Here is a 24,260-nt window from a genome sequence, read left to right on the forward strand (position 1 = left end):
GAAAGCAAATAAAATAGAGACCCTGGGCAAGTCCTTTGACTATATTCTGCCAGGGCCTGGGGTACATGAAATAAAACCAATTATGATGCCCCACGGGGTCCCACGAAAAAGAAGGCATTTGCTTCCGGAAGACGTGCATTCTCCTGAGAGAACATACTTCATGGTCAGCCAGCTGAGTCACGTGGTAGGAGGGGGCTCTTTTCTTCTCCACATGCCCTCCTCTGATGTCAGGAATCACGAATCTCTTCTCTCCTGGGAGAATTCATTAGCATTCATTGGGCGCAGTTGGCAAGGAGAAAGAAGGGCTCGGCGGGTAGGAGAGCAGGGAGGAAGGGGCCCGGTGGGGAGCGGTCCCGCCCCCCCTCGGAGCCGCATTGAGATCGGAGGCACAATCGGACACAGAATAGCTGTTTTATAACTGGGATCCTCGGTGACGTATGGCTGCCGGCTCCTTGGCAGCTGTCTTTATGGACCAGTAGGCAGAGGGAAATTGACGCTGAAGAGACTTTTGCATCTTGGAAGGGACTGTAATCTACTGTAGTGAAGAACAGAACCGCTCAATCACGCGAGTGTAAATAAGAGACGGAGGGGAGTCCAAAGAAAAGGAAGAGGAGGGGAAAAGTGTGTTGGGGGGAGCGAGGGAAAAGCATTTTTGGTGGATGGTATGAAGCCAGCCATGGAAACTGCGGCGGAGGAAAATACTGAACAAAGCCAAGAGAGAAAAGGTACCCGGCGTTGACAATAGCCTGTTTAGAGCTTTTCACTGGGGGTGCTTAGAGGGGGGGTCGCCCGGTTTGTGTCTCTTGTAAAATAGCTCAGAAGCAATCCCTACCGCCCGGTCTTGCTTTTGGGTGTTTTTTTCCCCCCTTGATGTTAAATTAATAGAGCAGCCTTTCTGCAATCCGTTCCTGTTCCAAATCTTCCTAGCGAACGTGGTATTTCATAGAAGGGCGGCAGCAGCTTGTCACCTTGAGCTGGATTGGGGGAAACCCTCTTTTTTAATTAACGGAATGTCATAACTTAGGTTCCGTGTTCTGCATGTTAGGGTCCAGGGACATGGGATGCATTGTTTGCTGCTCATGCCGAAGAGGAACTGGAGGGGCGTGCATCTTAAATGCGTTTGGGTTCCACTCATGCTGTAACGATTTGGACATTCTCTCGTGTTCTTATTGAATATGATTGCTGTTTCTATGTATGGGGCCCTGGCTATGACATGTAATAGCCATTTAAGTTGGAGCTGGAGAGCGGTCTGTCAGCTCCGTTGCCTACTGCTGATGAGAGAGGGGTGGGTTCTCTTATTCATGCCTTGGAGATTTCGGGGAGGAAATTGATAATGGTCCCGTTCCTGAAAGGGAATCTTTGATCATATCACAATTTGACATATGGAATGGTGGGGTTTTCGGTGGGGGGTTGGGGGGATTGGGGGGAAGAGAAGTGTTTTGTGGTACGAAAGTGGCAGAAAATAGAAGCTGAAATTAATCTTTGCCCAAGTAATGACTGATGGCAAGTGTGTGATAGCCATAGAGTCAGCTCAGCTGCTGTCAGTCCAGGCATCTCCCCTGCGTGGTGACTTGTCTCCCTCCCCCGGAGTTATGGCCCGGACCGGATTCTGTAGCCGCAGTGGCTCCAGCATCAAAAGCCACCGCGCAAAGGAAGGTTATTTCTCACGGCCCTGCCGTCCACTGACAGTCACTAAGCAGGAGTCATTTTCCGGGATGGAGGCTTTACTATGACTATGTAGGTCGAACTGTGAGGTTGCTGATAGTCAACCATTTTACATGACAGGAGCGGCAGTCCCATGGCTTTGGCTTCACAGCACGCCTGGTTGAGGCTGCGTGTTCTTACATGGGATTTCTTCTGTGCGCAGTACTTGGATGACATTGCATCCTCCAGAGAGCAATTTCATGTTTTAAATTAATTCTTTTCGAAGTGTGATAGAATACACACACATAAAAATGGACATTTGAACCATTTTAAGTGTATAATTCAGTGGCATTAAGTATAATTAAGTGGCAATAGCACTTCCATTTTAAAATGGGTAGTTTACTTCAATCCTTGCATCAAACCTACCACCCACCCACCCTACCCCCCCAAAGAAACAACAGCCCAAAGTCCCCCACAACCCTGCCATTTCTTGTTTGTGTAGATCTTATATGTACATGAATGAGCAAATAGCAACAGGAGAATTTATGAAGCTGAGGAACTGAGATGACAGTTTAAAGATTCATATCCATGATGTTCAGAGATGAAATTTGGGGATGTAATGAGTAACATAGCATTGTTGTGAGGAAGCCTACCCCAGTTGATAGCAGGTTTTCCCTAAAGCAGATGACTCTGTTTAGCACACACTTTTTATTAATAGGGTGTCTGCCAGTGGCAGATAAAACCATTTCGGTCTCCGCAAAAACATACCTTTCATTTTTCTCTCCAAAAGCAAGCAAGGGGCGTAGAAGCAATATGAAATCCTCACCCCACAATCGTGTATCTCATCATCATTTAGTCTTGTGGAACACTGTTATTTTATGTCAATTAAATATTATTTAATACCAAATCCACAGGCTGCCACTACATCCATTGACCATCTGTGTATGAAATCTCAGTAGCTATGCTTTTGGAGATAAAATGAGAAGCCAAAGATAATTCCTGGAGGAACTTTAAAAATTACCGAAATTGATAAACACTAGCTATTTGTTAAGGAATTAAAAAATGCCATGTTAACACAAGCTCTGACCATATATAGAGTACATGCTGCAGTAAGAATACGGGCCAGGGAGTGTAGTTCCACTGCAGCCACGGGGTTGCGACCGCTCTCTATGTGACCCACCTACCATAAATGTTGGTCTGGAGGGTGGCTTCTCTCCTAATCTTCATTTAGACAAGTTCATAACTGCACAAGTCAAAACTCACACAGGTATCATCTTTGTAGTGTCCCCAGTCTGCTCGCCATTGTCATTCAAGGCACAAAACGAGAATCACACACTTGTGTGTGTTTATCACGCCAGCATTTCTTCAGATTTTATGTTCAATTTCGAAAATAAATGTTTGCTGCATTGAAATTAGCACTTAAAAACTTGACACAGTTAGAGAATGTATTAGATAATTCTTGAGCTGGTGGAGCTGTTCTTTACAAAAAACAAAAAACTTTCAACGAGGGATTTAATTTACCAAATTTAACCCTGTATATTTTGTCACTTCCCACAGGTTTTTATGCACATATATTTTGCCCCTCTGTTCCTTCCTTCTTTTTTTTAATAGTTAGCACTAGAGGCGATCTCTGTCTCTTAATTTGGGGTTTATTGTCCAGTGGTTATTACCCAGTAGTTTCTGAATTAATGGCTTTGGGTAATTATTACAATGTTTATTAAGAACATAAATTAAATTTAGCTTTATAAATGGACCTCCGTTTTTCTAGTTGGTGTCACTTCCTGGGAGTTTTGGCAGGACAAAGAGAGCTGTTTCTTTAAACTAAATCAACATGAATTTGTTCTTATTTTTTTTAAAAAAATAATCCAAGTCTTTTAAATGAGAAAGCAAATGTGTTTTGGAAGCAGCCTCATAGCTTTTGTCAGAGAACACTACTGAACCATCAACATTCACAATAAGTATTCAGTAGTTACTCAGGAATTCTCTAAGGAAAGCAAGCAGGTTTTCTCAGATGTAAGCAATGCCAAATTACTACAAATGGCAGTTTTCAAATTGGAAGCATTAAATTAAATCAAAATGTGAGCATTGAGTAAGCAGATTCACTGAAATGGAATAAGTGAAGGAAATGAATGAGAATCAAAGGAAATAGATTATGAGACTTAATAATAAAAAATGGAGAGTTAGGTTTCTATTTATTTCTGTAGAGCTTTACTTGATGGCAATTCATTTGTGGAAACCAATGCATCTGGAATTGCTGGGAGTACTGAATCACAGGGTAGAAAAACAATTGAATCAATTGCTCTATTGCATGAAAAAAATCTAAGTATCTGTGATGAAAATTATTTTTATTACATGTAGGAAATTGGGAGCTCCTAAAGCAATTATAGTCAGACTAGTTAAGCTCCTATGAATCATTGCTGAAATAAATTCCAGAATTCCAGGCTTCAAATTACGTTCCTAACCACATAGGAAGGAAAATGTAGTAAATTGGAAATAATGTATAATTTAAAATAAATTACAGGACATAGTCACAATAAGAAATGAATTGAAATTGTTGACTTGATTAAAAACTTAACACATCTATTTAAATCTTTTAATCAAATAGATAAAAAATTAGATTCTGTTTCTTTCTTTCCTTTTTTTATTTTATTTTGCAAAACGTGTGCACTTTTGGACCCAATCTTTTTTGTTTAGGAAGAAAATCACTCCTCTAGAATATATGACCTGCATGTTTAAAACCCATTGTGACGCATTGAACATGTTACACTATTTCTGGTATTCTATGAATTATTTCATTTTAAGATTTTTATTGATGTTCTCTAACTTAATTTTATGAATATGGTATAGAGAATGTTTTAGATGCAATTTTTCCTTATAAGAATCTGCTAAGGAGGACATTTGAAGAGAGGGTGTCTGGGGGATAGGCTGTAGAGAAAAGCGTGGCCGGCCAGATGGTGCTGGACATATGTGGTAGGTATGATACAGCTTGCTTTCATCTTATTTTTAAAGAAAACTTAAGTGTGGAGATCTCAATGAGCCATTTGGTGCATCTCCTACTTTTATATTATTATTGCCATTAGCATACTTTTCAAGGCTGGGTCTTGCTATTTCATTAGACAAAGAATTCTGACCCAATTCTGCAAATTTAGATTTGCTTACCTTAAAACTGAGTGGAAATCTTGAATTCAAACTGTAACACTAAAAATTATATTTCTCTGTTATTTGGAAGTAGAGGTCAATTTAGAGTAAACAATTTTAACAACATGACTTACTAGCCTTCATGTATCCAGGAGCATGTGAAATAGCCAGTTATCCTCATGACAAAAATTTCCCCTCTCTGGGACTGGTAATGAATTGGATTATTCTAAAGACACTCTTGCTTTTCTCTCCTTGGCACCAAATGTACATCCACATGAAATGGTTGGCCAGGAACAGGGTGGCTATGGGAGAGAGGAAGACTACAGTCCCAGTTCACAAACCTACCTGGTTGTTTCTTCACTCATTTGATTATTCATTTAATAATGTTCTACTTTGAACCATTATCCTTCCTCTGACCTCTTAGTTCATGTCATAGGAGTAGAAGGACCCTAACTCATTTTAAGGACTAATATGTGTAGTTTAATCTTGAGTTTGACCATAATTTTGCTGATCAATGTAAATAGCAAACAACAATGCCAGAGATAATTTTGATCCTTAACCATCCCAGTGGTATATCTCTTCAGAGAACATGTAACAAGAGAAAATAATTTCCTATTTTGAAGGCTGATTTGATTAATTGCATTAACTTCTTTATATATTCCACCTTTACTAGCTATATTCAAACCAAGGATTAGCACACCTCATCTATAAAGGGCCAGAGAGTCAATATTTTAGGCTTTGTGAGCCATAAAGTCTCTGTTGTAACTACTCAAGTCTACCATTGTAGCCATCGATAGTACCTAAACAAATGGGTGTGGCCATGTTCCAATAAAACTTCATTTACAAAAGCAGGTGGCCATCGTTCATGACCTCAGCTATACTCTGTAGTGTGGTGATGGCTCTCCTTTCATATTTTAAATAATAGCTAAAAATGAAGGATGATAGATACAGCTTTCAAAGACCTTGCCCAGTGAATGTGGTCTTTCTAGGAAGCTCAGTCTTTGTCACTCAGTTGCTTGCAGTGATAATTTCCTAGATGCTAGAAAGTTTAGCGGTCTGCAGCAGTTATTCAGCCTTGTCACTAACTCACGTTAAGTAAATTTTAAAAAGTGTACAAGGCATCGTTTTGTTATACTTTCCTCAACTGCCCATTGTTTGTTTCATACCCACCTTTGGTGATGACCAAGTACCGTAGTGTCTGTGGCCATCAGTCACCACCACTCACCTCAGCCCCAACCATAAATAGTATCTCAGATGTCACAGCCTTTTGTGCTTCTTCAAGAATATAGATCCGTCTCCTCCCCACCTCTCTCTCCTAGTCTCTTAGGGGAACATTTGCAGTCTTTTCTCTGTAAGGCAGGACTCTGGGCGTACATATCTTCTCATTTCTTGCCAGTTGCCCAGAATTAACATATTAATATACCATTCAAGCTGCAGCTTTTCCTTGCAATCATGTGACTCCCTTCTGAGTGTTGGGACCTTGTCCTTTTAAACAAAATGTATGTGGGGTTCTTTGAAATTTTATAAATAATTTTATATTTAATGGCTCAAACACATGAAATAGACATGGCTTTCTTTTCTTTCGTATCTTAAGATTCACTATTATAAAAGGCCTTCCCAGAAGTAATGGAAAACCTCCATCCACTTGCCACTTCCACCCCCACATCTGCTGGAGCAGTATTATTTTTATGCTAAATTAAGCATCTCAGGCATGGCTGCCATGTTGTTCCCAGCAAACACATTAGTGTAGGGCAGTCCATGTTTTTTACTGTCATTGCCTGGCAGGCTATGCCTGATTGCCCAAATGTCTGGAGACACCCCCACCCTGTGAGGAGATGAGGACAGAGAATAGATGTATCCCATGTAGAGAGTGCTTGAATTGCATGGTCTGGCCTGGTGAGATCAGTGTGCAGGGGGACCTGGGGGTCCACTTCTTGGCTCACAGGGTCTCAGGGAACTCCTTTACATTCAAACAAATATTTATTCAGCACACTTTCGGGGGGCACCTACTGTGTATTGGGCATAGAGAGAGAAATGTTTTTAAAGGACAATGAAATTTCTCAGATCAAATGTGATAGAGCTACATGGAATCCTCTTGCTTGAGGTCAATATGGAGAGCTCACAGCCACTTTACCAAGAGTAAATCATGTCATAGCAGGAGGCGACTGGACCTTCTTCTGGTTTCTTCCACCAGCCCCACTGAGTCATTTTGCTTTCAGAAAATGTAGCACAACCCATGTCTAAGAGAGAATCTTGTGAATAGTAAAGCAAAAATCTAAATCCAGGGAAGGGTGAGAGTTAAGAAGATTTAAGAACCCTGACATAACATCAGAAGCTTGGGGCCTGAAACATTTTTTAGGAGGCACAGAAGCATATAGCCCACCTCCAGAGGGTCTGCAGAAAAACTCTTGTTAAGCTAACCACTGCTTCAGCAAAAGAGTAGAAAATGGAGTAAAAATGCCTGGGCTCATACCTGGGCTCCTCCACCCTTGTTGCATGGTTGTGGGCAAGTGACTTGCCTTCTTATTAATCTTAGTTTCTTCATTTGTAAAGATAGAAGAAGAATAACAGTACCTGTTTCATTGGGTGCTTGTGACAGATGAGGTATTGGCTGCAATATGCTTTGCATGGTGACCAGAGCACCATAAGCACTCTGTAACTTACGCAGCTGGCACCATTGTGGACAACAAAAACAGCCAAACACTTTCAATGTGCAGTTCTGGTTGTCCTAGCATCTTTCCTTTCTTTTCAATGTCTTTAAGTCTTTAGAAGACATTTTACTTTAACCTGAAGCCAAAAAAGGCTTTCTCTAAAACATCACCTGGAAAAGTATGTGTCCACTCCCAGTGGGAAATCCCTGAGAGTTTTCAATGTGGTTGTTTCCTTGGTTCTTAGGTGCCAAATGGGGCATTATAGCCTGATCTTCTGATGGAATAATTATCTATGTCAATGCTAGAATTATATTTTTTATCCTGGAATATTTGTGGCACCCCAGAGGACATAACCTCTTATTGGGTTTTATGGGATTCCCAAACATAAACGGGCATGCTGACCTTATGTTTTCTTAGGGATTTCAAGATTGTAATTTAACTAATAGTTACCAGCAGCTGACTCCAGGTCAGGCAAATTAGTAAATGTTTTTCTCTCCAATCCTAAGAAGTAGGAATTATAGTTATATTACCAAAGAGGGACCCGAGTCTTCAGGAGACCAATTGTCACCGTGTGTGTGAGTAAACAGTAGTCCGAACTCAGCAGCCCTTGGTCTATAAAACACTGGGAGATCATTGAGTCAAGGTTTAATCCAGAACATTCTAGGCTCTGAAATACTGAGTTTAAGATGAGGTGACAGAGAATGTTGCAGATGTCAGTAGGAGGACCGGAGTTTCATCCAAGATTTAGCAGAGCATGGGGTTCTTTGCCAGATTTTCAAGGCTGGGACTGGGTACCATTATGGAAAGTGAGCCTGTAGTCACCTCTGCTTGTGCAGCTGCAATAATTATGATAGTCTGTGGGTCTGAAAGAGAAATAAACAGAGAGAAAAATATTATTGTGGGAAGCCAGATTTTTACTATAAATAGTGTCTGCCCAAAATGAGCATTCTAAGGGGTGGGGTGGGAGAAATGGATTAAATAAGAAAAGAAAAAACAATTTGGGTGATTTTTGTAAACTTAAATTGAAAAACAGAGGAACAAATTCCAACATTCTCAATTTATCATGCTGAGTTGATAAGATGGTATTGAAAGATTGCATTCCAATTGCATATTTTTAAACTCCTTTCCTTGAACTATATGGTAAGAGAATTACTTAAAATGCTGATATAGAATCTTTGCTGGAGATAGAGACACTGACTCTTTGCCACCTGAAATTGGCAGTGAACAGCAGAGCTGAAATGGAAATTGGCAGGTACCACTGGATGTACCCAGGCTCAAAGAACCACCAGTACCGTCCCGTGCCAACCCTGGGGGACAGGGCTAGCCCCTTGAGCAGTCCAGGTAAATACAGCCTTGGGGTGAATTCTAATAGCAAGTCAACTGTTATCGTTAATATTATTTGTAATGGTTCTTTCCAGTTGGTGATATTTTATGTTTTTGCTTGATGCATTCATTTGTTCACAGGGGCATGGGTGGAATTGACCCTTTAAAAAATTTGATCATCTTCCTTTTTCTCTTCTTCTCTCCATTCCACTCCATCTTTCGCCTCTTTCTTCTCCCTCCTCCCCCTTTCCTCACACTCACCTCTTCTTCTCAAAGGGAGTAGTATACAATGAGCTACACCTTAGGGCTAACCACAAAATTTCCAATGTCTGAACTGATAATTCGGGGGGAGGTGTCACCCATGTCTACCTTAGGATCAAAAACTAGGCCAGGGCAGTCAAGGAGCGTTGGCTCTAAGGTACTGTGAGTATCCCCAGATTTATTCCTGGCCCCACTGCTGTGTACCACTCTGATTTAACATTAGCCATTGCCTTTGAGACGGGAAAGTCAAAGCACATGGAGTCGGGATGGGATAACTGTACCCGATCCCATCAGGTAGGTCCAGTTTCTGGTTTCCTTGCTCATGAGGAACTCTGGTCCCTCAGAACCACTAGGCGCTGGGCCTGGATGAAATGTGAAATGTGTAGGGGACTGAAAAGGGGGAAAATGCTGAGTAATATGAACATCCACCCACCATATTCCCAAAGTCTACTCGCGTCTTAATACTCAGCTCAGTTAGCTAAAATTCAGTGATTTCAAGTTACCTAAAATGTGACTATAAAAGGATGGTACTGGGTCAAATAAACAATAGGTTTGAAGTTTTGCTATAATTTTGTATAAACCCATAGAATCATTTTTCCTAGTTTCTTACTTTTTCAGGAATACCTCAGAAGTACCTGAGATACGATGTAACACACCTATTGAATTCCAAAGTCACAACGCCCGCAATTATTTTATAAAACTTTTTATTTTTATTTTAAAACCTAAATTGGAGCTTCAGGTTGATTAACATGAAATCTGACTTGGGATTTAGCTCTACATTTGGGGTTATGGATTCCTTCATTTGACTGTTAGACGCCAGCTCTGTGTGTACCTGAGCAGTGCTGGTTAGAAAAGGTGAGCAAGAAGGGATATCACACATTTGTTCTCAGAGGTCCTTTAAAGAATGGAGGGTTCTGGAATATTTTTTAAAATTGCCATTAGACATGATATATCCATGCAATTAAAGAATACTCTTCAGCAATTAAAAGAAATGAATTACTGACACATACTAGTATTGCAACATGGATGAATCTCAAAAATCATTTTGTTGAGTAAAAGAAGTCAGTCGCAAGAAACCAAATATTGTATGATTCCATTTATATGAAATTTCTAGAATTGACAAATCCATAGAGACAGAAAGTGTTTGCCACAAGCTGAGGGAAGAGTGATGAGAAGTGACTACTAAGGGGTACAAGGGATATTTTTTAGAATGATGGAAATGTTTTAAAATTAGATTGTGGTGATGGTTACATAACTGTAAATTTACTCAAAACCATTGAATTGTACACTTAAAACAGGTGAATTTTAAATGTAAGCTATATTTCATTAAAGCTGTTTTTAACACACACACCCCAACCACCATTAAATGTGCACAGTTCACCCTAACCGGTTTGGCTCAGTGGATAGAGTGTCAGCCTGAGGACTGAAGGGTCCCTGGTTCAATTCTGGTCAAGGGCATGTACCTTGGTTGTGGGCACATCCCCAGTGGGGGGTGTGCAGGAAGCAGCTGATCGATTTTTCTCTCTCATCAGTGTTTCTAACTCTCTATCCCTCTCCCTTCCTCTCTGTAAAAAAATCAATAAAATATATTTTAAAATGTGCACAGTTCAATAGCATAGAGTGAGAAGAAGGGTATTAGTTAACATAACAAGAAGGTCCCTAAGTTATCAGAGAGTTCTTCATTTTAAGAATGTGTTGGAAGACACCAGGCTAGTTGGAAATCAAGAAAAATAAAAATAAAAATAATCTTCCTTGGATTGTGTGGTTAACAGTAAACATCAGTATCTTATTAGAGGAAAGCCCTCTAGCAATTGCTCTTGACAAGTTTCGTCCACTGGTTGAACAGTTTCCTGTAAGAACACTGGAAAAATACATGCTTCTGATCCTACAACCAAACACCAGAACACGGGCATTCTAAGCAGCAGTGGCCACTGAGGAGAAAAACACAAGGCTCAATCTGATTTCTTTTCTGAAACCTTTGGGGCCAGACTTATTCCAGAATTCAGAAGAGCTTGGGTTTTTGAAAAGTAACATGGCACGTACATCACGTGCTACGTGACATCACCAGCGAAGTCGGGGTGCTCCCACAAATCGAACACATTAATCTTTGTAGAGAGCCTACATTGCATAAAGGAAGCCTATAAACAGCCTCTGGTCCAATCACATTGGGTTTTGCCTTCAAATAAGTTTAGATCAGAACAGGTTTTGTTGCCAGCTGAACTATACCAAGAAAGAAAGAAAGAATCCTTGGTTTTAGAGTTTTTAGACTTCTGGAAAGGTATGCTGAGAAACTGTAGAACTCAGTATCGGGTTGCTGGTGATATTTCATGTGAGAATTCCATGAGCAAGCAGGTTCTTGTCTGAAGGGGAGAAATAAAATCACTGAACTTGATTTATAGAATCATCTTCCGAGATCCTGAAACAATCTCTACCCACACGTAGTTTTAACTTTTTCTGTGCAGTGACTGAAATCAGGACCATTTGTGTCTGAAACCAGCCACAGAGACCTTACATGTAGGAGAGAGAGTATAAAAAATATAGTGCAGTCCTAGCCGGTTTGGCTCAGTGGATAGGGCGTCAGCCTGTGGACAGAAGGGTCCTGGCTTTGATTCTGGTCAAGGGCCAGGCCCTGGTCAGGGCTTGTGCAGGAGGCAACCGATCAATGTGTCTCTCTCACATCAATTTTTCTCTCTGTCTTTCCCTCTCTCTTCCACTCTCCCTACAAATCAATGGAAACATATCCTCGGGTAAGGATTAACAACAAGAACAACAAAACAAATTTAAAAAGAATACAGTGCAGGCTCCCGAGTGAGGGGACTGAACCCAGCCATGTCTTCGCCTTCCCAGTTGCTTGGAGATTTTGTTGGCTTCTAAATCGATGCAGTTGCCATTCTGTACTTAGATTTCAAACCAGATGGTGTGAGAGAAAAAAATAGAGAGAATTCCATATGGCTCTTGTGTCTTTTTATTTTTTTTTTCAGAGTTCTCCGTTTCTTTCAAGTGGGGGAGGGGAAGAAGAGGCTTTGATACAAGCTGACCAGAAGATCTTTGCCAAAGGAAAATGCCTCTCCCACCTGTGCAGTTATTATAGTCAAGACCACCTCCCTCCAACCCCCAACTTCCTTATTCCCCTTTGGAAAACTCCAGTAGCTCCAGTTTCCTTTGCCTGATCTTTTCATGTGTGTGTTGTTGTTTCTGGTGTAACTTCCCAGTAGAATTACATTTTTTAGGACTTGGATAGTTAATCCTTCACCATCTGTTGCTTTTTTCTTATATTTTCATTTTTTTAACTTTTTTTTTTACCAGTTAATACATCTTCTCTAGGCCTCCGGGGAATCAAAGGATGGATGGCCACATAGGCAACCCTGTGTGATGCTGCCTTAGGGGCCCAGGCCTGAGATGGCCATCTGAGATGGTAGCATTGGTAATAAAAGGAATAGTTATTGGACACCTGTGGAGAATACTTCAAGCTACTGTAGATTGTGTTACACAGGCTTCCGAGTATAGCATCAGAGAATTTAGATCCTCTGTTCCGAGTGTGGTCTTTGGGCCAGCAGAATTGGCATCACCTAGAATTTTATTACAAAGGCAGAGTCTCAGGCCCTGCTCCCATCCTGCAGAATCAGAATCTGCATTTTAACAGGATTTCTAGATGGTCCCTATGAACATTACCGTTTGAGACACACAAATTTAGAGGAAGGTCCAGAGCAAGAAGAGAGAAGACAGGAAGGAATTGAAGTGAATTTACCCTCTAGATCTAGACCTCTCTTGAGCGTTGGAAAAGACAGAGTAGCTTAAGGTATTCATTCTGCTTTCCCTCTCTGCTTGTGGAGAGGCATGCATAAAAATAGCCGTCATTAATGCACTGAGTCCTGGTTAGTCTGAAAGATAGTGACCTCTGGTTCTCTTGTCTACTTGTCTGAAAGTATGCCTCCTCTTATTCCTTTGTTTAAAATCTTGGTGAAGGAGAGTGGGGAAGAGCAGTGAAAGTGGGAATGGTTTGTTTCCTTGTGGCAAAGAGAGGGTGAGGAGAAAGTAGTGGATGGGAGCTTGGGAGAAATTCTTAAATGTCCCTCATCATGTTCTTTAATATAATCCTATGATGTGCCTGTAATGGATGTCATGGAGCTGTTTTCATCCATTGCTCAGTTCAGTGTACTTTAGCGAGTTTTATTTTCTGTGATATGTAAAAGATGATTTATATTTTATTAACTGTAATATTGGGGATCATTTTGTTAAGTGATTTTTCAAAATATGGGCCTCTAATGCTCTGAATCAGAATCACCAAGGATGCTCGTTAAACATTCAGATTCCCAGGCCCCACCCACCATTTTTGGGGGGTGGGCCCCAGGAATTGCTGTTTTAATAAGTTCCCCAGGCGATTCAGATGCACACTAAAGTCTGGCCACCACATAGAGGATCATAACCTTGGTTCAGTTCAAAATACTTTTCTGAAGAACAGAAACTTGAAATTCACAGGCAACTTGTATACATAGTTACTATTAAGATGTCCAAAGCCAAATCACCACATCCTTAGCAGATGGTGCTGTTGGATGTTTTAAATATATTTTTATTGGAGAGAGAGAGAGAGAGAGAGAGAGAGAGAGAGACATCATTGATGAGAGAGAATCATTGATCAGCTGCCTCCTGCACACCCCCTACTGGGGGTCAAGCCCGCAACCCAGGCATGTGCCCTGACCAACAACTGAACCGTGACCTCCTGGTTCATAGGTGGATGCTCAACCACTGAGCCATGCCAGCTGCGGTTGGTGCTATTGAATTTGAAGGAGACTCCTCTTGATGTTTTTAGATGATCATTGCATCTTTGTGTATCTAAAAAGAATGCAAAACTATTGTATTGCAGAGCTGTAGGCAAGCACCAATGTATTAGTAATCTATTGTCATTTAACAAATTAATCTTAAACTTGGTGACTAGTAACAACAACATATATTATCTCGGTTTCTGTCGGTTGGAATCTGGGCTCAGCTTATATGTCTCTGGGTCTCATCTGAAGGCCCAACCAGGGACTCATCCACTTCCCAGCTCACTACTGCGGTTGTTGGCAGGGCTCATTTCCTCACAGTCTGTTGTACTGAGGTCTCAGTTCTTCACTAGCTCCTGGCCCAAGACCTCCCTTGATACTTTGCCATGTGAGCTTTCCCACAGCTCCCTCATGACATGGCAGCTGGCTTCATCAGAGAGATCAGGTGAGTGGGTATGAGAGCATGCCCACAAGAAAGAGGACGCTAGAAGCAAGTCACTAGGTCCAGCCCACACTCGGAGAGGAATGACACAAAGGTGTGAATCTCAGGAGGCGGGATCATTGGGGTTGTCTCAGAAGGGTGCCTGCCACAAGCTGTGTGAATGTTTCCAAGTGGAAATGCATCCTTTGTGCCATAGAGCACTGTCTTCTCTCCTCAATGACAGTAGCGCCTTCACTTACCTGTCACTGAGTGGGGGGCTGCAGAATCCATGTCCTGTGGATTCTGCAGCCACAGGGCATGTCACCCCGCCCCACCCAGGTTAATGTGGATCCTACCTTGTGCAGCCAATCCTTAGTTCCCAAAAGGGATTCACAGCTTTTTAAAATTACTAGTGTCTTTTGTAAAAACCAAACTTAAAAAGTAGCTATTTTTTTCTAACTTTTTTTGAGGTATGATTGACACTGCATATATTTAAAATGGCCTAGTTGATAAGTTTTGACATAGGTATGTGCCCGAGAAAGATGGTGACGTGTTCATGAATCCCGAAGTTTCCCCGGTTCCCTCTGTAAGCCCTCCTATCACCTACCCTCCCCAAGCAACCACTGATTTCCTTTCTGTCTCTCTGGATTAGTTTATGTTTTCTGGAATGACCCTTATGAAGACTTGTTCACATAAATTCTCTCACTGCTTCTTGTCAAACCATTTCCATAAAATGTTGTGTGACATTGAGTGCTTAGTAGCTCTGAGCTTTGTCTGATTTTCATCCTTCCTGCCTCCATTGAACACGCCCTGCATGCTTTGGAAAAAACCTCCAAAAGACCCATTCTGCTACCACCTACAGTGGAAGACTTTCGTTTGCACCCACTCCAATCCAGCCTACACCCCAGTCCCAGATTAACCTCTTAAAAGCATACCTTGGATCATGTCAACTCTCCTGTTCACAAACCTCTCTCTCCTCACTGCCGGCAAAATGAAGCCTGCAGAGGTGCAAGCTGGCTTGGAGGCCCCCCTGCCACAGGAGAGCCCCACCTGCCTTTCTGGGTCCTACCCTGACACTGCCCTCGCATCCTTGATAAACTTGGCCACACCCTGAACTCCCCCCATGCATCCCTCAGTAGGTTGGCCCTGCTCTCTTTCCCCTGTACTTTTCCATCTGTCCTCACCATGGATCCTTCTGTTCTTCAAGGCCTGTCCACACTGCTGCCACCATACACCCTTTCCTTAGCCCTCACACTAGACCCAGGAAATCTGTCTCTACCTCACTCCCCATGCCCCTGAGTCATCTCTCTCTTTATTCTGCTCTAATGATTTCTTCTGTGTTTCTGTCCCTCGCCCCACTCCAGTGTCGATGCTGGGAGAGCAAAACAGTGCCTGGCATATAGTACTGCTTCAACAGACACTCAGTGAATTCAGTGGAATCCAGGAAAACATAGATGTTGTCTCCCAGATGGTCAAGGAAGTTGAGTGCTACCAAAGCTTCATGATGCAGATAGTTCTCATATTTCTTGAATACCCTACAGATCTTTCTTAAAATCTGTGATATCTAAACTTAGAGCTAGATTCTCCTACTCACCATTGGTTTCCCTGATTCTTTGCTCTCACACTTCATTAGGCTAAGACACACACATGGTGTTTAGGAAAGCCAAAGCCAGTTCCCACAAAGGCAAAGGAAGAGGCTAAGAAGTGTCTGTTTCTTGAATTTGTTCATTCTCACCATGTGAATATATCTTTATTTTAATATAATTGCTTATCATCTACTGCTCATGACATTTTGCAAATGTTAGAAGTAAATCTATTCTTCAATATATTTAATAGCTTTTAGGACAAGCTTTTTAAAAGGATCTGCTGAAAAGCAATTCCCTTTATATTATTAAAAAATAGGTCTCTTTACCACTTAAAAGTAATTGAAGACCCCAAAAACTTTTGCTCATGTGGGTTATATCTATAAATATTTTCTGTATTAGAAATTATAAATGAAAAATTAACTGTGAAATAATGAACTCATTATTTATTTAAAATAATAACAAACCATAATAAATCTGTTACATGTTAAATAATATTTAGGAAAGGTAACTATTTTCTAAAACTAAATAAAACTTGAGTGAGAAGAGTAGTAAGTACTGTTTTACATTTTTGCAAAGCTCCACTTTTTATACTGTGTTCCGTTCAAATCTGTTGCACTATCTCAGCTCTGTATTCAAGAATGATTTCAAGAATGATTCAAGAAAGACATGGGTCATTTGAAAAATATTGTCTATCTGAGTTGTGTAGATCTTTCATATTATCAAAAAAGTCACATTTGTTCATCTTACCACCAGTTTTATTAAGAAGCCTTGTAAGTATTAGGACTCTGGTATTTTCCCTGTGGCAGATGCAAGTTCTCCAATATTGAATGGCTCTGTAACACTTGTTCTCCAACCTGGGTGCTCATTAAAATCACATGGGGAGCTTTGTTTTTAAAATCGCAAAACCTCTCATTGCTGAGTCCCACCCCCCGAAATTCTGATTTATTTGGTCTGGGGTGAAGTCTGGGCACCTGGGCTTTCAAATGGTCTCCAGATAATTCTGTGCAGCAAAACTTGAGAGCCTCTGCTCTGTGATATTTTCTAAGCCAACTAAAGTTTATTAAGCTCTTTTTAAAAAATTTTGTCATTATTATTTTTTTATCCTCACCTGAGGACATTCATTGATTTTTTTATGGAGGGGAGAAAGGAGGGAGGGGGGAGAGAAACATTGATGTGAGTGAAAAACATCACTCAGTTGCCTCTCACACGCGTCCCAGTGGGGATCAAACCCACAACCTTTTGGTGCATGAGAGGATGTGCCAACCAACTGAGCCACACTAGCCAGGACTTAAGCTCTTCCTTAAAAAAAAAATTGTAGGTGTCTCAGACCAGGATTGTGTGTTGTAACCTTTGAGCGGGGTTTCTCACCTGTGGCACTACTAACATTTTGCATCCTATCATTTTTGTTGGGGGGATTGCCCTATGCACTGTAGGATGTTTAGCAGCATCCCTGGCCTCTATCTGCTAGGTGCCAGCAGTGCCCTCATAGTTGTGATGACTGAAAATGTCTTCCTACACACAGCCCAATGTCCCCAGGGAGGCAAAATCGTCCCCAGTTGAAAACCACGGATCTAAACCCATATAGATTTTTGTTCATGCTGTCTCAGCACTAGTGACATTTGGGGTCAGATACTTGGGGAGCTGTCCTGTGCATTGTGAGTTTGGCAGCATCCCTGACCTTTAGTCGCTGGAACGAGTAGCACCCCTCTCCCCCAATTGTGGGGACCCAAAATATCTCTAGACATTACAGAATGTCCCCTGGGGGCACAGTCACGCCCTGTTGAGAACTGCTGCTGACATTCACTTTTGCTTCTATTAAGTAGGATTCTCACCGCTTCCATTTTCCTGATGCTGTTGTTTGAAAGTTGCAAACCTTGGCTACTTCTCCTTTTCTTTTTAATGTTGTGGCTCATTAGGAATCAGTAAAGAAGAAGGAAGGCCGTGCTTAGAGCATGGTGTGTGTGTGAGTGTGACATTCATTCCCTGGGGAAGAATGTGAGCCCTGTTCCCGCTGGCCCTCCTTCTGAGCCAGCATTAAATCTGCAGCCAGGATCGCAGGCAACTCGGGGCAAATCACTGGGCCGTCATGAACCCACAGCCATGGCAACGGCCATCCGCAAGCCCGAGGACAAAACGTGTTTTATTCTGTTGTTCTGCACAAAAGGTTCTAGAGATACTGGAGACAAACTGGCCATTGAGAGTTAGAGGCATTGATGTGGATTTCTTTCTCCCTACTATGTGGTTTATATTTAAACGCTTAGGCTAATGCACACTGGACTTTTTATGTAAATCAAAACCAAAACTTTAAAATTCTCTTTAGCCACCGAAACCGGCTAAGTGAAGGCTTACAGCATTATTAACCTAAGAGGTTCTGGGGCTTTAGTGAGAGGCATTGAGAATTACAGCAAAATGTGCTTGAAGGCCTGGTATTGATTTTTATTTTTACTTGAGTAGGTCTTAGTCATGAAAAAATGCTTTCCTTGCCTTTTCTGGTTCACGTTAACCAATGTTGTCCTTGCCGGTTTGAAGCTTGGGAAAACTTGAGTGTGGATTTATGGAGTATCCAAGAAAAGCATTGACCTTCCTTAGCTAGCCTGAACTTGAACAGTGTGGTGCTCTGCTGATGCTTGGCACCACCTCCACATTTCAAAACACCAGTCTTGCCTGTGACTTCTCACACTGGGGACAGCCTGAATCACAGATCCAGTTTCTTTGTCTGTATGGGCACTCTCAGCCCCATGGCGGGGTCGGGTGAGGGAATAAATCTGTTTTCTCAGACCTCATCTATGGTGTGGCTCTAAAGCATCTTTGTCAAAAATTCTGAGGTTAAGAGGACTTATTTGGCTCAGAAAAAGCGCTCTAGTTGCACTCCTTTCACGACAGCTGAACAACTTGAAACATTTTGTTTCCTCATTGCAGCCCCTAGAACTTGTCATTTGATTTGCTAGAGTTTTGGCCAAGCTCAGTGGGCCACCTCTTAAGGGGAAAACACCAAACATGGTTGAACACAACACAGGCACTTCAAACGGGCTCAGGACACCACTCCTGAGACTGGGAAGATGGGACTGTTGACTAGCAATGGGATTCTCAAACTTTCTTGTGCACACAAGTCACCTGAGGCAGAGGCTTATTAAAATGCAGGTTCTGATTCTGCTGGTCTGGAGTGGGGCCTGAGATTCTGCATTTCTCCCAAGCTCCCTGCTGAAGCTGATACTGCTGGTCCAAGGACCACACTTTGCAAACAAAAGGTCTAAAGCACTTTCAACTGACAAATGGCCCACTCGTATGCTTTCTTGATGTCTGAAAGTTTCATTGCTGTCCAGTAGAAGCTGATGGCATCCATCTTTAGTTCTTCTGAGCTATAAACCCACGGATCCAAGAAATCCTCCCTTAAGACGACATCCAGTCACCTCAAACTCAACATGTCTAAAAGGAAACTCAACATCTTTGTCCTCAAAGCCTAGTCCTCTTCTGGCCAACCTAGCTCGGAGAACAATACAACATCTATCTGGTTATACAACATCTACCTGGTTAGACATTTACGAGTCATCTTTGGTGCTCACCAACTCATTCCCAACCCCATGATCAAATCCACACCAAGTTGTGCCCATTTGACATCTTAATCATCTCTCAGACCCATTAATTTCCTCTACTGCCACCACATTTGCCCTGGTCCAAGCTCCTGTCATCTTTTGTGTGAACCATTATACTGGGTTCCTATTCACCTCCACTTCCACTTTGTTCCCATCGCATCAGCCTCAGTGATCTTTTGCAACCCTGTTCTGTTCCCTATGGTTACAAGAGCTCAATGGCTTCAAATGACTCTGAGGATAAGTCCAGAGTCCTTAAGGTGCCTAAGACCCCAAGTGGTCTATCAGAAATAGATCCCTCCTATCTTCTTTGCCCCACCCGCTGTGTACTCTGTGCTCTGGCTTCTTTCATGCCCAGGAAAGTGCCCTGTTCTTTTCTACCATAGAGTTTTTGTTCCTTCTGTTCCTGAAACATCCTCCCTAACACATTCTGCTCTCCCTTTGCCTAAGTAACTGAAATTAATCCTTCATATTTAAACTCCAGAAGCCATCCATGGCCATCCCTCTGAAACCTAAGTGAGTCCCCATAGTTTGCTCTCCTAGGACTTCTGAGCTTAGAACCATATGGTTAATGTCCATTTCCCCATAGACTATAAGCTCCATTAGAGTGTAGACCACACCTATCTTAGTTTACCATTGAGTCCCCAGTGCCCAGCAAAATGCTTGGGACATTGAAGACACTTGGTGAGCATTGAATGGTCACTAATTGAATGAAATGGAACAAGTGAATAGACAGCTGCTCCCTCCTTTTTAATGCTGTCATCTGCACCCATATCTGTTACTCCACTTAACTGACAGCTTCAATTAAACAAGACCTTTGAGACACCTCAATACCCAAAGTGATAACAGCAAGGTTATGGGAAGAGTTTCTCTTGAGTGAGGGCTGAGCTGTGCCTTTAGATGAACCTGCTATGCATCCAGCTGTATGGTTTCCTATACATTTTTCCCATGTTGCATTCCACAAGCCTCGACTCACATTGGCCGGCAAGGTCCGTAAGAGTTTTTATCTGTGAATGTGGAATGATAACCAATATGGTGACTTCTGTTCTATAGGAGCCAGAGCTCCTATAGCTGCAAATAAAACCATCTGCAGAGAGACTGATTCATTTACGTGATCCTCCAAATCCTTGAGTCCCTGATTTCCCCCGCTGTTATAAAATCAGACCCACAGCATGGGGTATATGGAGTCCTTGAGAGATATAAATTGGAGGGAAACTTTAACCTTGATGTAGTGTTGAAGTTGGGACTGAACAGCAGCATTCTTCTAACCCCGCTTGTCTTTCTGAGTCAGGGAGCAGCTGTGATATTTCCTTTGAAAGAAGCAGAATGCTATAACACTTTGGATGAAAGACCTTTGAAGCAGCTGGATTGTGAAGGATGAGTTATATTGTTAAAGAGCAAGTGTGCTGTGCCATAACACCTAACCTAACTCCAAATGATCAGAAAGGATATGGTTTATTTAAATATATAGTATACATATATAAAACAAAAATATTCAGGAACGAATTAGCCTTTTATCAGATCACTAGTATATGTCAATGTCACCATGTCAACTGTGTTCTGCATATGAGGTCTTTCTGTGGAAAGCCTTTTCTAATCCCTCCCCAGTATGAATTTATTCCTTCCTGTCCTTCTCTCTCCCCTTTCCCACCCACCATCCCCTGGCTCTCCAGCAGTCTGTATCTTATGCTGTACTATAATAACATATGTCTGCTTTCAGCATTATAAGACTGATCTCCTTGAAGGCAAAAAAAACAAACAAACAAAACAACCATCTGATTTCATAGTTGTTTCCCCAGAGCAAAGCACAGTTCTTAGTACCCAGTAGGTCTTCAAAAACATGTTGAATTAATGAAACCCAAAGTAAAACTCAGTTAAAACCCAGGTCATGTTATAGAAAAACAAATATGTGACAGGTGAAACTCTATCTTCTAAAGCAGTGTTTCTGCAACGATAGAATGTTCTCAGTCTGCTCTGTCCAATAGGGCAGCTGCTAGCACATGTGGCGACTAGCATGTGAAATGTGGCTCGTGGAACTGAATTTATTATTTTATTTTAAATAGCCACATGAGCTAGTGGCTACCATGTTGGACAGCAGAGCCTCCAGGCCACACATCTCTATGCAATATGGACCAGATATGACATTGTTAGCCAGGGAAGCAGGCATGCATCTTGTTACTTATATCATAGAGACTAGGAGTGGGGAGATTGTGAATGAGACAACACACACAGGTCTATTGCTTTATGTACTAGAACACATCGAGGCTGGAGAAATCTGGTAATGTGGGGTTAAGCAAATGCTAGTTTAAAATGGGATGCTCATCAAAATGGAAAAGCCTGTCTCCAGTGTTTTAAGCTGGGTATCCACTTCCTGTCTACCGTAAAGACCATTTGGGGAAAAGAAATGTAGCTGGCTTCATGTGCTGCCTGGGAGTAATGAACTGCTCTTGACTGCTATTAGACCCCATAATGCATTCAGAGTTCGATTTCCCTGACAAGCCATTTACTTAAGGGTCTGGATAATATAAACAGGGACAGGAGGTCAGGGAGGTAGTGACATTATCCTGAGGCCAGCACTGCTCTACCAAAACATAAATGTCTCCGAACTGAAAATGACAACTGGCTTTGCCCCTTGGGGAGGTCTCCATGGCCATCTCAAGTAAAAGTTTATTTTAAAAATGAATAGAAGTCTTATTCTTCTCAAGATGAAGAGTGAACTGTGACTCTCTCTCCTTCATTTCACTTCATGGATGCTCATTTTGTCTTTTTTTTTTCTTCTGTTCCTTTTCCTTCTTCAAGTACTTAAATGTCATCCACCAGTTCTGGGTTCTTATTCTGAACATGTGTGTCGAGGAAGGGGACAGATGGAAGCCGGGGAGGAGGAGGACTATGAATAAACTGCTTGTGCTGCTGGGCTGGGGGACATTTTTAGTACAAAGTTAAGGTAATTTCTGATATTGACATGAATGAAACCTGAGGGGATCCACTCAAGTGTGCCTTGGTGACTCTGTACTTCTAGGGACCAAAATACCTATCACCTTTCCAAAATGATCACGTTCATATTTTTCTGAATGCAGCAACAGTATAATTACTGTATTTGATTCTTCTGGTTCCCAGGACGTGAGGGCTCAGGCAAAGCCATTGGCTGCTACAGAAATAGAGGTACTTGGAACCCCAGAAGGTTGAGGTTGCGGGGAACTTGATGGTGGCTTTTCTTCGTAGAACTGCAGCTTCCCTGCTATCCTCTCTTTTTACTGTTAGGGGAGTGATTTGTCCACATTGTCACTTAAGCAGGTCCCCCCACCAACCCGGGTCAGTGGAGAAGCTCTAGAATTATGACTTACTACATAATTATCTAGCAAATTAGGCTACATTCCCTCCTGGAGCCCTAGAGTCTTCATCCACAGAATAGGAGATCGTGACAACTGCCCCACTGGCCCTTGGGATGTTGCACTGTTAACTATAGGGTCTGAGAAGGAAGATGGAAAAGTAGAACCTTCTTTGCTAATGTGTGGTGTTCATGAAGACCAGAGCATCTTGCCCATAACAGATGCATTTCTCTCCTTTGGGTCTAGGTTGCTTCGAATGCTGCATCAAGTGCCTGGGAGGAGTCCCCTACGCCTCTCTGGTGGCCACCATCCTCTGCTTCTCCGGGGTGGCTTTGTTCTGTGGCTGTGGACATGTGGCTCTTGCAGGCACTGTGGCGATTCTTGAGCAACACTTCTCCACCAACATCAGGGACCATGCCGTGCTGAGTGATGTGTAAGTACCTGCTTCCCTTTAAAACCGTGTTTAAAACGCAACAACCCCATGATGTTTTCAGAAAGACGACAGTGTGCTCTCCTGGCAGAAAGCTGATGCTTTACATGAAAGCTCGCTGTATGCAGATAGAAGAAGGTCCATGAGAGAAGGAAAAAAAGGGCCAAGAAGGCAGTGGGTGTTTGGGATCTCACTTGGGAATGGCAAGCTTCACACATAGGATATCCACACACTGTAGCCTTGGACATGGGGGCCGGTGGCAGGGTGATGCTGCGGATCACCGCCAGTTATCATGGTTCCCAAGTAAGAGGCGCCCTCCAGTGGTCTCACAAGAAACGACCATCCCTGGATTAATAGGAACCCTATTGAGGACTGTCCTCTAATTCTACAGGAGCAGGACTTTTGACATTAATTCTTCAAGCAGAAGAACAAATCCCAAAACACCTTCCAATGCAGAAAAGGGAAAGTTTGGGGGAGTTGAGCCCCAAATCTCTGCCTCCCCATTCTGGAACCATTCTCAGTGGAGTTTCAACAACTGCCATGCAGATTCTCCTAACGGTACAAGCCCCGAAGCAGTGCATTCAGATACTTCATATACTTTCCCTATTGCCTCCAGTATTTTCTTTTTCCTTCCTTGACCTCCAAAGTCTCACTGTACTTAGGTGCCTTGTGATTATAAAAAACTTCCCCACCAGACTGAAAAAGGCACGGATGAATTTTTATGGATCAATAACGAAGTCATGTTGGGAGAGTCCTTAGGGGATGTAACTCTGTTTTATCTATTCACAAATGATATCCAAAGTAATGAGCAGGGGTAGGTGAAGTTATAAGGAGGATCAAACAGGACAAGGGACTTAATGAATACAACTGTGTGCAAAGAAGACCAAGAATATTTACCACAACCGACCCTGGGAAAGGTGTGCTGCTTTAATTAGCTAGTGAACTTAATGAGTGGCTCTCAGATTTCCATGAATCCTTAAAAACTCCCCATGCCCATGCTTTGTTCCAGACCAATTAAGTCATAAGCTCTAAAGATAGTACCCAGGGACCAGTATTTCCTAAAGCTCCCCCGGTAGTTCCAAAGGGCAGCCAAAGGTTGAGGAACAGTCATCTGGGTCCCTGTC

General features: G+C 42.1%; 1 protein-coding gene across 4 annotated transcripts in view; it reads left to right on the forward strand.

Moving 5' to 3' along the window:
* The first annotated feature begins 221 nt into the window (after positions 1-221).
* The window catches only part of GPM6B (glycoprotein M6B), a 36,386-nt gene continuing 12,347 nt past the window's right edge, over positions 222-24,260 (forward strand). Inside the window, exons 1-3 of one of the 4 annotated variants that reach the window (XM_006759069.2) lie at positions 222-725; positions 8,655-8,774; positions 22,953-23,139. In XM_006759069.2, the coding sequence (XP_006759132.1) occupies positions 665-725; positions 8,655-8,774; positions 22,953-23,139 (368 nt within the window). In that variant the 5' untranslated portion in view covers positions 222-664. The remainder of the gene's footprint in view (positions 726-8,654; positions 8,775-22,952; positions 23,140-24,260) is intronic. The other 3 variants (XM_006759068.2, XM_006759071.2, XM_006759070.2) reach the window with 3 other exon arrangements.

The sequence above is a fragment of the Myotis davidii genome, unplaced genomic scaffold, assembly GCF_000327345.1.
Source record: "Myotis davidii unplaced genomic scaffold, ASM32734v1 scaffold216, whole genome shotgun sequence".
Taxonomy (NCBI): domain Eukaryota; kingdom Metazoa; phylum Chordata; class Mammalia; order Chiroptera; family Vespertilionidae; genus Myotis; species Myotis davidii.